Genomic DNA, 16,925 nt, shown 5'->3' with positions numbered 1-16,925 from the left:
CCAACCAGCTAACTAACTAACTAACTAACTAACTAACCAACCAGCTAACTAACTAACTACATTCCTCACTTGCATTTGATTTATCATTTCCGGCTTCCGTTTGAGCATTTGATTTATCATTTGCGATGTGCGTTTGAGCATTTGATTTATGATTTGAGCATTTGATTTATGATTTGAGCATTGACTTATAGATTTAATTATCAAATCAAATCAAATCAAGTATATTTGTATAGCGCTTTTCACAATACAGATTGTATCAAAGCAGCTTCACAGTATTAAAATAAAATAATACAACAAAGTTTGTTTCTAGTGGAATTTATTGATTGATAGAATAAAATTAAATATCCCCAAAATATCCCCAAAATATCCCCAATTATGACAGGTTTATACTGGGTTGATAATGAAAATTAAAAATCAAATCCGAATGAGGAAATGAAATTGCATTTGAGCATTTGATTTATCATTTGTGCAGTCATTTTGAGACTTTAATTTATTATTTATCATATTATATCATTTTAATTTTAATTTTAATTATGTTAGGAAAAAACTTCCATAGAAATGGATGAAGAAAATCACAGTGTTAAACTAAAGAAGCCATATCTAGAGACCATAATATCACAGAGACTGTTTCTAAAAGCAAATGCTGCATATGTAAATGAGGAGCTGATCTAGTTTATGTTGACTCTCACAGGTTAATCAGATGATGAAGGTCACACAGCAACTTCTGCTCCCAGAACACATCGCTGAACTTCTCCCGTATTGCTCGGCAAAAAGTGTCAAACCGCAGGTTTTTCAGGGAAATGATGTATTCTCCTAGAAAGAGACAAGACATGAGAGAGTCCCTGAATCAAGGCCATTCAAAGAAAGGCAAAATCTGTGTGAAAATATGTGGCATATTACATAAACACAACGCAGAGGAACATTGCTTAAGTTCCTCAGTTTATTTCTTTTAGAGTGAGCTCCCCTGGACTTAATTAATAGAAAAATCTGTGAATTTATGACATAATCACAGAATTAAAGGTTGAGGTGGGGGTGATTTTTACCACAGGCAAGTAAAGTACATTATACTGAAAATAATAATAATAATAATAATAATAAAATGTACAAATAATAGAACTAAATAAAATATATAAAAAACAATAACAAGAAAATGTACAATAAAAATGTAAAAATAATAAAACAAAATAAAATTTAAAAATGAAAAAATAATAAAATAAAATAATACAAAAATAGTAAAATGTAAAGAATATGCAAAAAATTTTTTTTTAAATAATTACATAATTAAAACAATACAAAAATTATCATAAAAAGAATCAAATAAAATGTAGAAATAAACTAAATACATTTTTTAAAAATGAAAAAAATATATAAAGTAAATTTAATTAATATACAAAAATACTAAAATGTAAACAAATTAAAAAAATACAAAAAACTAAACAAAATAAAATTTTAATAAATTAAATTAAAATAAAGAAATTAACTAATGATAAAATAATAATAATAAATTGTAAAACATAATAATAATAATAATAATAATAATAATAATAAAATATGTAAATAATAAAACAAAAAGTAAAATATAAAAAAAAACAATTAAAATAATACTAAAAAACAGTAATAAATGGTAAAACAAACATAATAATAATAAAATATAAATAATAAAACAAAACAAAATGTAAAAAAATTAAATAATAATAATAAAATAATAATAAATTAAAAAAAAAAAAAAACTAATAGTAATAATAAAATAAATAAAACTAAAGAATTATTTAAAAAAATGTTTTTAAAGAAGTAATAATACGGTAAAATAAGTAAAAAGTTAAATTGTTATTAAAATAAATGAAAATGATTTACATATAAAACGGTTACCCATTGCCAGATCTCCAAGTCCGTTCTCCAGGTGTCCGTCAAACGTGAACTCTTCCCTGATCAGGTCACACACACGCTTCAGACACGAGCATCTCCAACACGAGCTCGAGAGAGTCAGTGTGTGATTCATACAGTGAGGAGCAGAAATATTCAAAACCCTTTCAGGAGACACTGTAGAGTTATTATCTCTATGGCAAACACTGCCTCTTTCATTCCTGAGAGCGGCGTCTGATTTTACAGAAGATAAAGGTTTTGGTAGTTTGATGTTTAGTGGTTCTGCGTTGAAGTGATGCACGCCTGTGATTGGCTGAAGCATGGCGATCTGAACAGGAAGTAGGGTCAGACTTCCTGTCTGTGGGTCTTGCTGTAACAGGAAGTTGTTATAAATCCCATTGTCACATGGTAGGGTGGGGTAGTTTGGCTGTTTGTCCGTTTCTTTATTGGTTATTTGGGTAATCACTGGAGGCGTTGAATTCACAAGAGTCTTACAACTGGATGATGATGAACAACCGGTCACATGATCCGCCGTAGAGAAAACTCCCTCAATCCCATCATCCTCGGTGTCGCTCTCGTCCGGTTCTTCTGGCTTTAGCGGGATAGTTTCATCTGTGATGTCATCAAAAGAGACAATCCTTAAAAACAAACAAGAGCATTAGATCCTAGATCAGAGTTTATAATTCAAAATTCTGACTTTATTTCTCACAATTCTGACTTTATATCTCGCAATTCTGACTTTATTTCTTGCATTTCTGACTTTATTTCACAATTCTGACTTTATTTCTCGCATTTCTGACTTTATTTCTTGCATTTCTGACTTTATTTCACAATTCTGACTTTATTTCTTGCATTTCTGACTTTATTTCACAATTCTGACTTTATTTCACAATTCTGACTTTATTTCTTGCATTTCTGACTTTATTTCACAATTCTGACTTTATTTCTCGCATTTCTGACTTTATTTCACAATTCTGACTTTATTTCTTGCATTTCTGACTTTATTTCCCGCAATTCTGACTTTATTTCTCGCATTTCTGACTTTATTTCACAATTCTGACTTTACTTCTCGCATTCTGACTTTATTTCTCGTAATTCTGACTTTATTTCTCGCAATTCTGACTTTATTTCACAATTCTGACTTTATTTCTTGCATTTCTGACTTTATTTCCCGCAATTCTGACTTTATTTCTCATAATTCTGACTTTATGTCCCGCAATTCTGACTTTATTTCTCATAATTCTGACTTTATTTCTCGTAATTCTGACTTTATTTCTCGTAATTCTGACTTTATTTCTTGCAATTCTGACTTTATTTCACAATTCTGACTTCTCGCAATTCTGACTTTATTTCTCGTAATTCTGACTTTATTTCTCGCAATTCTGACTTTATTTCTCGCATTTCTGACTTTATTTCTTGCAATTCTGACTTTATTTCTCGCAATTCTGACTTTATTTCTCGCAATTCTGACTTTATTTTTCACAATTCTGACTTTATTTATTACAATTCTGACTTTATTTCTTGCATTTCTGAATTTATTTCACAATTCTGACTTTATTTCTTGCATTTCTGACTTTATTTCACAATTCTGACTTTATTTCTTGCATTTCTGACTTTGTTTCCCGCAATTCTGACTTTATTTCCCGCAATTCTGACTTTACTTCTCGCAACTCTGACTTTATTTCTCGTAATTCTGACTTTATTTCTCGCAATTCTGACTTTATTTCACAATTCTGACTTTATTTCTTGCATTTCTGACTTTATTTCTTGCATTTCTGACTTTATTTCTCGTAATTCTGACTTTATTTCTCGTAATTCTGACTTTATTTCTCGTAATTCTGACTTTATTTCTTGCATTTCTGACTTTAATTCTTGCAATTCTGACTTTATTTCTCACAATTCTGACTTTAATTCTCACAATTCTGAATTTAATTCTCACAATTCTGACTTTATTTATCACAATTCTGACTTTATTTATCACAATCCTGACTTTGTCACAATTCTGCCTTTATTTATCACAATCCTGACTTTATCACATCACAATCCTGACTTTATTTATTACAATTCTGACTTTATTTCTCACAATCCTGACTTTATTTTTCACAATTAAGACTTTATCACAATTATGACTTTATTTCTTGCAATTATGACTTTATTTCTCGTAATTCTGACTTTATTTCTCGTAATTCTGACTTTATTTCTTGCATTTCTGACTTTAATTCTTGCAATTCTGACTTTATTTCTCACAATTCTGACTTTAATTCTCACAATTCTGAATTTAATTCTCACAATTCTGACTTTATTTATCACAATTCTGACTTTATTTATCACAATCCTGACTTTGTCACAATTCTGCCTTTATTTATCACAATCCTGACTTTATCACATCACAATCCTGACTTTATTTATTACAATTCTGACTTTATTTCTCACAATCCTGACTTTATTTTTCACAATTATGACTTTATCACAATTATGACTTTATTTCTTGCAATTCTGCCTTTATTTAATACAATTCTGTCTTTATCACAATTCTGACTTTATTTATTACAATCCTGACTTTATTTATCACAATTCTGAGTTTATTTCTCGTAATTCTGACTTTATTTTCGCATTTCTGATTTTATTTCACAATTCTGACTTTATTTCTTGCAATTCTGACTTTATTTCTTGCAATTCTGACTTTATTTCTCGTAATTCTGACTTTATTCTTGCAATTCTGACTTTATTTCTCGCATTTCTGACTTTATTTCACAATTCTGACTTTATTTCATGCATTTCTGACTTTATTTCACAATTCTGACTTTATTTCTTGCATTTCTGACTTTATTTCCCGCAATTCTGACTTTATTTCTCGTAATTCTGACTTTATTTCTCACAATTCTGACTTTAATTCTCACAATTCTGACTTTATTTTTCACAATTCTGACTTTATTTATTACAATTCTGACTTTATTTCTTGCATTTCTGACTTTATTTCACAATTCTGACTTTATTTCTTGCATTTCTGACTTTATTTCACAATTCTGACTTTATTTCTTGCATGTCTGACTTTATTTCCCGCAATTCTGACTTTATTTCTCGTAATTCTGACTTTATTTCTCACAATTCTGACTTTAATTCTCACAATTCTGACTTTATTTTTCACAATTCTGACTTTATTTATTACAATTCTGACTTTATTTCTTGCATTTCTGACTTTATTTCACAATTCTGACTTTATTTCTTGCATTTCTGACTTTATTTCACAATTCTGACTTTATTTGTTGCATTTCTGACTTTATTTCCCGCAATTCTGACTTTATTTCTCGTAATTCTGACTTTATTTCTCACAATTCTGACTTTATTTCTCGTAATTCTGACTTTATTTCTCGCAATTCTGACTTTATTTCTTGCAATTCTGACTTTATTTCCCGCAATTCTTTCTTTATTTCTCATAATTCTGACTTTATTTCTCGTAATTCTGACTTTATTTCTCGTAATTCTGACTTTATTTCTCATAATTCTGACTTTATTTCTCGTAATTCTGACTTTATTTCTTGCATTTCTGACTTTATTTCACAATTCTGACTTCTCGCAATTCTGACTTTATTTCTCGTAATTCTGACTTTATTTCTCGCAATTCTGACTTTATTTCTCGCATTTCTGACTTTATTTCACAATTCTGACTTTATATCTCGCAATTCTGACTTTATATCTCGCAATTCTGACTTTATATCTCGCAATTCTGACTTTATTTCTCGCAATTCTGACTTTACTTCTCGCAATTCTGACTTTATTTCTTGTAATTCTGACTTTATTTCTCGCAATTCTGACTTTATTTCACAATTCTGACTTTATTTCTTGCATTTCTGACTTTATTTCTTGCATTTCTGACTTTATTTCTCGTAATTCTGACTTTATTTCTCGTAATTCTGACTTTATTTCTCGTAATTCTGACTTTATTTCTTGCATTTCTGACTTTAATTCTTGCAATTCTGACTTTATTTATCACAATTCTGACTTTATTTATCACAATCCTGACTTTGTCACAATTCTGCCTTTATTTATCACAATCCTGACTTTATCACATCACAGTCCTGACTTTATTTATTACAATTCTGACTTTATTTCTCACAATCCTGACTTTATTTTTCACAATTAAGACTTTATCACAATTATGACTTTATTTCTTGCAATTATGACTTTATTTCTCGTAATTCTGACTTTATTTATCGTAATTCTGACTTTATTTCTTGCATTTCTGACTTTAATTCTTGCAATTCTGACTTTATTTCTCACAATTCTGACTTTAATTCTCACAATTCTGAATTTAATTCTCACAATTCTGACTTTATTTATCACAATTCTGACTTTATTTATCACAATCCTGACTTTGTCACAATTCTGCCTTTATTTATCACAATCCTGACTTTATCACATCACAATCCTGACTTTATTTATTACAATTCTGACTTTATTTCTCACAATCCTGACTTTATTTTTCACAATTATGACTTTATCACAATTATGACTTTATTTCTTGCAATTCTGCCTTTATTTAATACAATTCTGTCTTTATCACAATTCTGACTTTATTTATTACAATCCTGACTTTATTTATCACAATTCTGAGTTTATTTCTCGTAATTCTGACTTTATTTTCGCATTTCTGATTTTATTTCACAATTCTGACTGTATTTCTTGCAATTCTGACTTTATTTCTTGCAATTCTGACTTTATTTCTCGTAATTCTGACTTTATTCTTGCAATTCTGACTTTATTTCTCGCATTTCTGACTTTATTTCACAATTCTGACTTTATTTCATGCATTTCTGACTTTATTTCACAATTCTGACTTTATTTCTTGCATTTCTGACTTTATTTCCCGCAATTCTGACTTTATTTCTCGTAATTCTGACTTTATTTCTCACAATTCTGACTTTAATTCTCACAATTCTGACTGTATTTTTCACAATTCTGACTTTATTTATTACAATTCTGACTTTATTTCTTGCATTTCTGACTTTATTTCACAATTCTGACTTTATTTCTTGCATTTCTGACTTTATTTCACAATTCTGACTTTATTTCTTGCATTTCTGACTTTATTTCCCGCAATTCTGACTTTATTTCTCGTAATTCTGACTTTATTTCTCACAATTCTGACTTTAATTCTCACAATTCTGACTTTATTTTTCACAATTCTGACTTTATTTATTACAATTCTGACTTTATTTCTTGCATTTCTGACTTTATTTCACAATTCTGACTTTATTTCTTGCATTTCTGACTTTATTTCACAATTCTGACTTTATTTCTTGCATTTCTGACTTTATTTCCCGCAATTCTGACTTTATTTCACGCAATTCTGACTTTACTTCTCGCAATTCTGACTTTATTTCTCGTAATTCTGACTTTATTTCTCGCAATTCTGACTTTATTTCTTGCATTTCTGACTTTATTTCCCGCAATTCTTTCTTTATTTCTCATAATTCTGACTTTATTTCTCGTAATTCTGACTTTATTTCTCGTAATTCTGACTTTATTTCTCATAATTCTGACTTTATTTCTCGTAATTCTGACTTTATTTCTTGTAATTCTGACTTTATTTCTCGCAATTCTGACTTTATTTCACAATTCTGACTTTATTTCTTGCATTTCTGACTTTATTTCTTGCATTTCTGACTTTATTTCTCGTAATTCTGACTTTATTTCTCGTAATTCTGACTTTATTTCTCGTAATTCTGACTTTATTTCTTGCATTTCTGACTTTAATTCTTGCAATTCTGACTTTATTTATCACAATTCTGACTTTATTTATCACAATCCTGACTTTGTCACAATTCTGCCTTTATTTATCACAATCCTGACTTTATCACATCACAATCCTGACTTTATTTATTACAATTCTGACTTTATTTCTCACAATCCTGACTTTATTTTTCACAATTAAGACTTTATCACAATTATGACTTTATTTCTTGCAATTATGACTTTATTTCTCGTAATTCTGACTTTAATTCTTGCAATTCTGACTTTATTTCTCACAATTCTGACTTTAATTCTCACAATTCTGAATTTAATTCTCACAATTCTGACTTTATTTATCACAATTCTGACTTTATTTATCACAATCCTGACTTTGTCACAATTCTGCCTTTATTTATCACAATCCTGACTTTATCACATCACAATCCTGACTTTATTTATTACAATTCTGACTTTATTTCTCACAATCCTGACTTTATTTTTCACAATTATGACTTTATCACAATTATGACTTTATTTCTTGCAATTCTGCCTTTATTTAATACAATTCTGTCTTTATCACAATTCTGACTTTATTTATTACAATCCTGACTTTATTTATCACAATTCTGAGTTTATTTCTCGTAATTCTGACTTTATTTTCGCATTTCTGATTTTATTTCACAATTCTGACTTTATTTCTTGCAATTCTGACTTTATTTCTTGCAATTCTGACTTTATTTCTCGTAATTCTGACTTTATTCTTGCAATTCTGACTTTATTTCTCGCATTTCTGACTTTATTTCACAATTCTGACTTTATTTCATGCATTTCTGACTTTATTTCACAATTCTGACTTTATTTCTTGCATTTCTGACTTTATTTCCCGCAATTCTGACTTTATTTCTCGTAATTCTGACTTTATTTCTCACAATTCTGACTTTAATTCTCACAATTCTGACTTTATTTTTCACAATTCTGACTTTATTTATTACAATTCTGACTTTATTTCTTGCATTTCTGACTTTATTTCACAATTCTGACTTTATTTCTTGCATTTCTGACTTTATTTCACAATTCTGACTTTATTTCTTGCATTTCTGACTTTATTTCCCGCAATTCTGACTTTATTTCTCGTAATTCTGACTTTATTTCTCACAATTCTGACTTTAATTCTCACAATTCTGACTTTATTTTTCACAATTCTGACTTTATTTATTACAATTCTGACTTTATTTCTTGCATTTCTGACTTTATTTCACAATTCTGACTTTATTTCTTGCATTTCTGACTTTATTTCACAATTCTGACTTTATTTCTTGCATTTCTGACTTTATTTCCCGCAATTCTGACTTTATTTCACGCAATTCTGACTTTACTTCTCGCAATTCTGACTTTATTTCTCGTAATTCTGACTTTATTTCTCGCAATTCTGACTTTATTTCTTGCATTTCTGACTTTATTTCCCGCAATTCTTTCTTTATTTCTCATAATTCTGACTTTATTTCTCGTAATTCTGACTTTATTTCTCGTAATTCTGACTTTATTTCTCATAATTCTGACTTTATTTCTCGTAATTCTGACTTTATTTCTTGCATTTCTGACTTTATTTCACAATTCTGACTTCTCGCAATTCTGACTTTATTTCTCGTAATTCTGACTTTATTTCTCGCAATTCTGACTTTATTTCTCGCATTTCTGACTTTATTTCACAATTCTGACTTTATATCTCGCAATTCTGACTTTATATCTCGCAATTCTGACTTTATTTCTCGTAATTCTGACTTTATTTCTCATAATTCTGACTTTATTTCTCGTAATTCTGACTTTATTTCTTGCATTTCTGACTTTATTTCACAATTCTGACTTCTCGCAATTCTGACTTTATTTCTCGTAATTCTGACTTTATTTCTCGCAATTCTGACTTTATTTCTCGCATTTCTGACTTTATTTCACAATTCTGACTTTATATCTCGCAATTCTGACTTTATATCTCGCAATTCTGACTTTATTTCTCGCAATTCTGACTTTACTTCTCGCAATTCTGACTTTATTTATTACAATTCTGACTTTATTTCTTGCATTTCTGACTTTATTTCACAATTCTGACTTTATTTCTTGCATTTCTGACTTTATTTCACAATTCTGACTTCTCGCAATTCTGACTTTATTTCCCGCAATTCTGACTTTATTTCTCGTAATTCTGACTTTATTTCTCACAATTCTGACTTTAATTCTCACAATTCTGACTTTATTTTTCACAATTCTGACTTTATTTATTACAATTCTGACTTTATTTCTTGCATTTCTGACTTTATTTCACAATTCTGACTTTATTTCTTGCATTTCTGACTTTATTTCACAATTCTGACTTTATTTCTTGCATTTCTGACTTTATTTCCCGCAATTCTGACTTTATTTCACGCAATTCTGACTTTACTTCTCGCAATTCTGACTTTATTTCTCGTAATTCTGACTTTATTTCTCTCAATTCTGACTTTATTTCTTGCATTTCTGACTTTATTTCCCGCAATTCTTTCTTTATTTCTCATAATTCTGACTTTATTTATCGTAATTCTGACTTTATTTCTCGTAATTCTGACTTTATTTCTCATAATTCTGACTTTATTTCTCGTAATTCTGACTTTATTTCTTGCATTTCTGACTTTATTTCACAATTCTGACTTCTCGCAATTCTGACTTTATTTCTCGCAATTCTGACTTTATTTCTCGCATTTCTGACTTTATTTCACAATTCTGACTTTATATCTCGCAATTCTGACTTTATATCTCGCAATTCTGACTTTATTTCTCGCAATTCTGACTTTATTTCTCGCAATTCTGACTTTATTTCTCGTAATTCTGACTTTATTCTTGCAATTCTGACTTCTCGCAATTCTGACTTTATTTCTCGCATTTCTGACTTTATTTCACAATTCTGACTTTATTTCACAATTCTGACTTTATTTCTTGCATTTCTGACTTTATTTCTCGTAATTCTGACTTTATTTCTCACAATTCTGACTTTAATTCTCACAATTCTGACTTTATTTTTCACAATTCTGACTTTATTTATTACAATTCTGACTTTATTTCTTGCAATTCTGACTTTATTTCTCAGAATTCTGACTTTAATTCTCACAATTCTGACTTTAATTCTCACAATTCTGACTTTATTTATCACAATCCTGACTTTATTTATTACAATCCTGACTTTATTTTTCACAATTATGACTTTATCACAATTATGACTTTATTTCTTGCAATTATGACTTTAATTCTCACAATTCTGACTTTAATTCTCACAATTCTGACTTTATTTATCACAATCCTGACTTTATTTATTACAATCCTGACTTTATTTTTCACAATTATGACTTTATCACAATTATGACTTTATTTCTTGCAATTATGACTTTAATTCTCACAATTCTGACTTTATTTATCACAATTCTGACTTTATCACAATTATGACTTTATTTCTTGCAATTCTGCCTTTATTTAATACAATTCTGTCTTTATTTATCACAATTCTGACTTTATTTATTACAATCCTGACTTTATTTATCACAATTCTGAGTTTATCACAATTCTGACTTTATTTCTTGCAATTCTGACTTTATCACAATTCTGACTTTATTTCTTGCAATTCTGACTTTAATTCTCACAATTCTGACTTTATTTATTACAATCCTGACTTTATTTATCACAATCCTGACTTTATTTATTACAATTCTGACTTTATTTATCACAATTCTGACTTTATTTCTCGCAATTTGTCTTTCACAATACTGATTTTATTTCTCACAAGTCTGCCTTTATTTCTCGCAAAAAAACGTGGGGGAAATATATCAGTGAATTCGTCTTGAAATGGTTAACTTTCACCCCGGTTCTGAACTTAAATGTTGTAATTCATGAATGCTTTGACCTAAGGTTGGTCTCTTTATAAAGAAGACACTTGGCAGATTATTGCAGAAAGCACTTGAAAAAATCGAAGTGTAAAAAAGTTCTAGAAGTGAAAGCGGATAGTCCATCTATCAGGGATATATATAAGAGCGCATCAGTGGACCTACAGCTCAGACTGTGTGTTTGGGGTCAGGACTATCGGGCTGAAGTGTGTATCAGGAGAGGTGAAGGCCTCGGGCAAACTGATGCTGGTGGAGGACACTGGGTAATTATGAGGAACAGGACCAGTTACAGGGGCCAACCGGCCCTCGGGGGCCAACGGGACAAAACCTGAGACAAAAACACACCTGCAGATTAATACCACACAAATATAGTAAAGCATGTTCATATTCAGCCGACACACATGTTTGAACATTCATTACAAAACAGGGTGGATCTCATGAAAACATGTGTGGATCACATTTCAGCCCCAAAAACAAATATATATGAAATTATACATAATGAAGAGGAATCCTATTTTAGGACCATTAATGCAATTTTTTTGTAATATAACTGTATTTTAATAGCAAAAGCACATTCCCTCATATTCTCATTTCTGTAATGCATCCATTTTACTTTTGAGTTTATTGATTCTCATTTTATATATATATATATATATATATATATATATATATATATATATATATATATATATATATATACAGTATATATATACAGTAAATATATAAACAAAATATCTCTATCTAAAACAAATAATTAATAATAATATGGTTTCCACAAACATATGAACTGTTTCCAACACTGATAATAATCAGAAATGTTTCTTGATCATCAAATCCTCATATTAGAGTGATTTCTGAAGGATCATGTGACACTGAAGACTGGAGTAATGATGCTGAAAATTCAGCTTTGATCACAGGAATAAATTACACTTTACTGTATATTCACATAGAAAACAGATGATTTACATTATAATGTTGTCATGTATTATAATGTTGTCATATAACTAATAACATTTCACAAGTTTTACTGTAGTTTTGATCAAATAAATGCATCCTTGTTAGCATAACCCACCCCATACTTTTGAATAACAGCGCATCTACATAATTATTTTCTCCTTTTTTTTCACATTATAACAATATGAGATTATTTTCACATTACATTACAAAGAATGTGTGGGTAAATGTGCTTAATTGTCATAAAGATAATAGGCTTTCTTTATGAGCAGCAGAATTTCTCTCTTCTGATTTTAGGGTGAAATATGAGCTGAAAATGTTCTTGACAGGTTTTGTGAGAGTTTACTCTATTCAATCTGAAATGTTAAAAATGCAAATTGACAGAATGACTCGCACCTGTGTTAACTTCTCCCAAGTGTGGGTCAGGTGTGTGTCCAGCACACTCAGGAGAACACGGTTCCTCTGTACCTCTATTCCCATCCAATGCCTTCAATGAAAAACACTTCTGGTTATGAGAAACTTGCTGACCGAAGTTCATGCATTAAGACTGGAAAGAGTTACAGAAGAGCGTTTGTGTGTTTATGAGAGTAGCTGGGATTTACTCTTTATTTGGTTCTATTTTTAGTTTGTCTAAAGAATTTTAGAATAAACATCTGTGGGAAAGTTGATATTTAAACCAAGTCTCCTGAGATTTGAAAGATCAGCTTCTGAGCAATTTCATTCTTTTGAGAAATCTCATGAAAATTCAATTCACGACTATCTGGAAACTGGAGTTTAAAAAATGTGTATTAGATGTGCAAACGGGACAGAGATGAATGTGTGTCGCTGATATCACTGGACTGACATGTTTCATGCGGTAGAAGGACAATGTTTCTGTGACACACAGTTGATCAATTATGGAAACTCGTTTCCGCCACAGAATAAAAAACTAAAAAGGTAACTGCAACATTTTATTTCACAATTCTGACTTTCTTGACAATTCTGAGGTTATTACTCACAATTCTGACTTTTTTTCAGGATTGTAATAGAAACTCGCGATTGCGAGAAAAAGTCATGATTGCGAAATATAAGCTTGCAATTAAAACAGGCAATTCTGACTTTATTTCTCGCAATTCTGACTTTATTTCTCGCAATTCTGACTTTATTTCCTGCAATTCTGACTTTATTTTTTGCAATTCTGACTTTATTTCTCGCAATTCTGACTATATTTCTTGTAATTCTGATTTTATTCTCGCAATTCTCACTTTATTTCACACAATTCTCACTTTATTTCTCGTAATTGTCACTATTTCTCACAATTCTGACTTTATTTCATTCAATTGTCACTTTATTTCATGCAATTCTGACTGTATTTCACACAATTTTGACTTTATTCTCACAATTCTGACTTTATTTCACGCAGTTCTCAATTTATTTATCATAATTCTGACTTTATATCTTGCAATTCTTACCTTATTTCTCGCAATTCTGAATTTATTTCTTGTAATTCGGACTTTATTTCTCGTAATTCTGACTTTAATTCTCGCAATTCTGACTTTATTTCTCGTAATTCTGACTTTATTTCTCACAATTCTCACTTTATTTCTCGTAATTCTGACTTTATTTCTTGTAATTCTGACTTTATTTCTCGTAATTCTGACTTTATTTCTCGTAATTCTGACTTTATTTCTCACAGGAGAATGTGCAGACCGTGAGCTATCCCACTGAGCCACCGTGCTGCAGAATTTGGAGATAAAACGTTGCAATTACATTCCATGGTGGAAACAAGTTTCCATAAACCGCACAGAGAACAGAGACTCTCTAGAAGTGAGAAGACGAGATCAGATGCTGACGCGTCACCTGATGAACTCGACTGATGAGCTGCGTCCACACACTCTCTGCATCACTTCCCTGCCGGCAGAGGTAGTCACGGCAACACTGAAATATGACAGCAGACATAAACCACATTACCATACGCAAACATCCTAATGAACCCTTTCATTTTAACACTGAATGAATAATTACATAATAATTATCATGTATTAATCATAACATAATAATCATCCATAATTACACTGTGAAATTATGTTCAGGACAATTCAGCCCAGAATTATTAAAATCAGTATTTATTTAATTTAAATAACACATCATTATTTTCACTCTCTCTCTGTCTCTCTCTCTCTCTCTTTATATATATATATATATATATATAAAGTTTAATTTACAAATGTATTTCATTTGTTAATATTACTTACTTTAGTTAACATATAATAATAATAATAATTTATTATTTATAATGCACTTTTCTAGTACCCAAAGCTCTTAGTTTTTCAACGTGAACTAACAATGAACAATAATTCTTCTATGTTAATTTCAACATTTACTAATATATTTTTAAAATGGGATTTAATGTTGGATTTCTTAACATTAGTTAATTAGTTAAAAATAATGTAACTGTATTTTTATTAACTAACATTGGCAAAGATTATTAAACATTGCAAAAAAATAAATAATGCACACTGTTAATTAATACAATTTGTATTAATTATGTTAATTATGTTAACAAATGAAACCTTAATGTAAAGTGTATTGTAAATATTGTAAATATTTAGTAATAATTTTAATTGTAATAATATTTCACAATATTACTGTTCTTACTGTTGTGCATTGAGCGTAAGACACTTAAAAACTATTTTTTTTTTAAATGTATTATTTCTATTATTTATATACACTACACTCTTTATGATAAATATAATTCTCCTATATTTTGGATCCTAGGTTCCAAACATACGTTTTAAATGAATAAATAATGAATGATCGTTCTCAAGCACCTTTTTGGCCGCTTCAATAGACGGTCTTTCGATTGGCGTTCTCTTGGCCATCTCCAGCAGGAGTCTCTTGAGTTTCCTCGGCATGGCCAACTTTTGATCAGGAGACAAATTAAACTTGGCTGAAGCCCAGAGGACGGCTGCCACCCCATACACACACGCCTAGAGAAAAACACACATCCGCTTGAACACACAGTGCTGTGTGTCACTACAGAAAGTGGTTGCCATAGTGACAAACCTTTTCCGTCACAATTCCATGTTCTTGAAATTCAGGAGCCAGGAAAAACGCATCACAGGAGACTGAGAAGGACAACCGGGACAGAGTTAATAATAATAATGAACTTTATTTTATATAGCGCCTTTTAAGCAGCTTCTCAAGGCACTTTACACAAAAATACAAAGAGAAAAATAAATAATAATGAAAGTAAAAAAATACACAGATTCACAAACAAAAGAAACCACTGGAATACAAAATAATTAAACCATTAGGAAAAAGTCAACCTAAAAAAAGTGAGTTTTTAGGTTGGATTTACAAATTTTTAGATTTTGTGCATCTTTAATATGAGAAATCTAGAGTCTAGGAGCATAGGAGGAGAAAGCCCTGAGTTAATGAGTTAATGAACTGAAGTTAATGAACGACTGCATTAGTTGTGAGAGCTCGTACCTGAGTTTTTGGGTCTGAGAAACAGCATCTCTCCTTCACAGCCCACAAACACTGAGTCCAGACACACATAGTCTGAAGGCACACAGAGAACACGTGATCATACAAATCAGGAGCAAACGATTGCTGAGGAAATATTGCCTTTAGTTCTTATTAAAGTGTGATGTTAGCATCAGTGTTTCTGAATGTGGGAAGATGGAAGATTACATTCCTTGCGTCAACATTCAAGATTTTAGGTTTAAATCTTAGGAATGTCAAGTCAGCCAAAGCCCTTTATTTAGTTTAAGAGATTTTATTTGAATATTTCAATCATTTAACAGTGAAAAATGTGCATGTTCAAACAGTTAATGCTCACATGACATGCAGGTAAAAATCTGTGTGTGTGTGTGTGTGTGTGTGTGTGTGTGTGTGTGTGTGTGTGCGTGCGTGTGTTTTAATAAAAAAATTATAAAAATTTTTGTTTAGCTGCATGTCATTTGACCATTTATAAATATATATTTATTATAATTTTTATTGTTTATTATTGTCTGATGTCAGTTAATGGTGACATGACATGCAAGTAAACAAAAATAAATATTTTTTATTTGTGCTATTTTTATTATTTATTATTTTTGAGTGTTTTATTTTAATTGTTTGAAAAAATAATAAATAATAATGATAGTAAATAATAATACAAAAATCTTGCTTCAACATTCAAGATTTTATTTAAAAATGTATAGGAATGTCAAGAATGTCTATTTTATTTACATATTAATTAATCGCATTGTATATTATTTTCATAGTGTTGAAATTACAAGGCAAAGTACGGAATTTCTCATAATTGTTAGATGTAATTTTGCAATTCAGAGAAAAAAAAAATCTACATTGTGAGATATAAACTCGCAACTATTTTTTGTATTTTATTTATTTTTACTCCATGGCAGAAACAAGCTTATAGGAAAGTGTATATTTTTGTATGCTGTAACTGGTCACCACTTCTCTACATGTTTTTATTATCAAGTT

At 29.8% G+C, this 16,925-nt stretch overlaps 1 protein-coding gene across 2 annotated transcripts in view; it reads right to left on the bottom strand.

Moving 5' to 3' along the window:
- The window catches only part of kndc1 (kinase non-catalytic C-lobe domain containing 1), a 63,278-nt gene that overhangs the window by 29,262 nt on the left and 17,091 nt on the right, over positions 1–16,925 (bottom strand). For both annotated transcript variants that reach the window (XM_084092928.1, XM_084092929.1), the window contains exons 9-16: positions 15,927–15,998; positions 15,501–15,562; positions 15,266–15,424; positions 14,295–14,372; positions 12,852–12,942; positions 11,667–11,829; positions 1,870–2,501; positions 690–813 (exon numbers count right to left, since the gene is read on the bottom strand). In XM_084092928.1, coding sequence (XP_083949054.1) covers positions 690–813; positions 1,870–2,501; positions 11,667–11,829; positions 12,852–12,942; positions 14,295–14,372; positions 15,266–15,424; positions 15,501–15,562; positions 15,927–15,998 — 1,381 coding nt within the window. The remainder of the gene's footprint in view (positions 1–689; positions 814–1,869; positions 2,502–11,666; positions 11,830–12,851; positions 12,943–14,294; positions 14,373–15,265; positions 15,425–15,500; positions 15,563–15,926; positions 15,999–16,925) is intronic.

The sequence above is a fragment of the Abramis brama genome, assembly GCF_963993115.1.
Source record: "Abramis brama genome assembly, chromosome: 19".
In the NCBI taxonomy this organism is placed as follows: domain Eukaryota; kingdom Metazoa; phylum Chordata; class Actinopteri; order Cypriniformes; family Leuciscidae; genus Abramis; species Abramis brama.
Note: the sequence above shows the minus strand (reverse complement) of the source record. Positions and strands in the feature narration are given on the sequence as shown.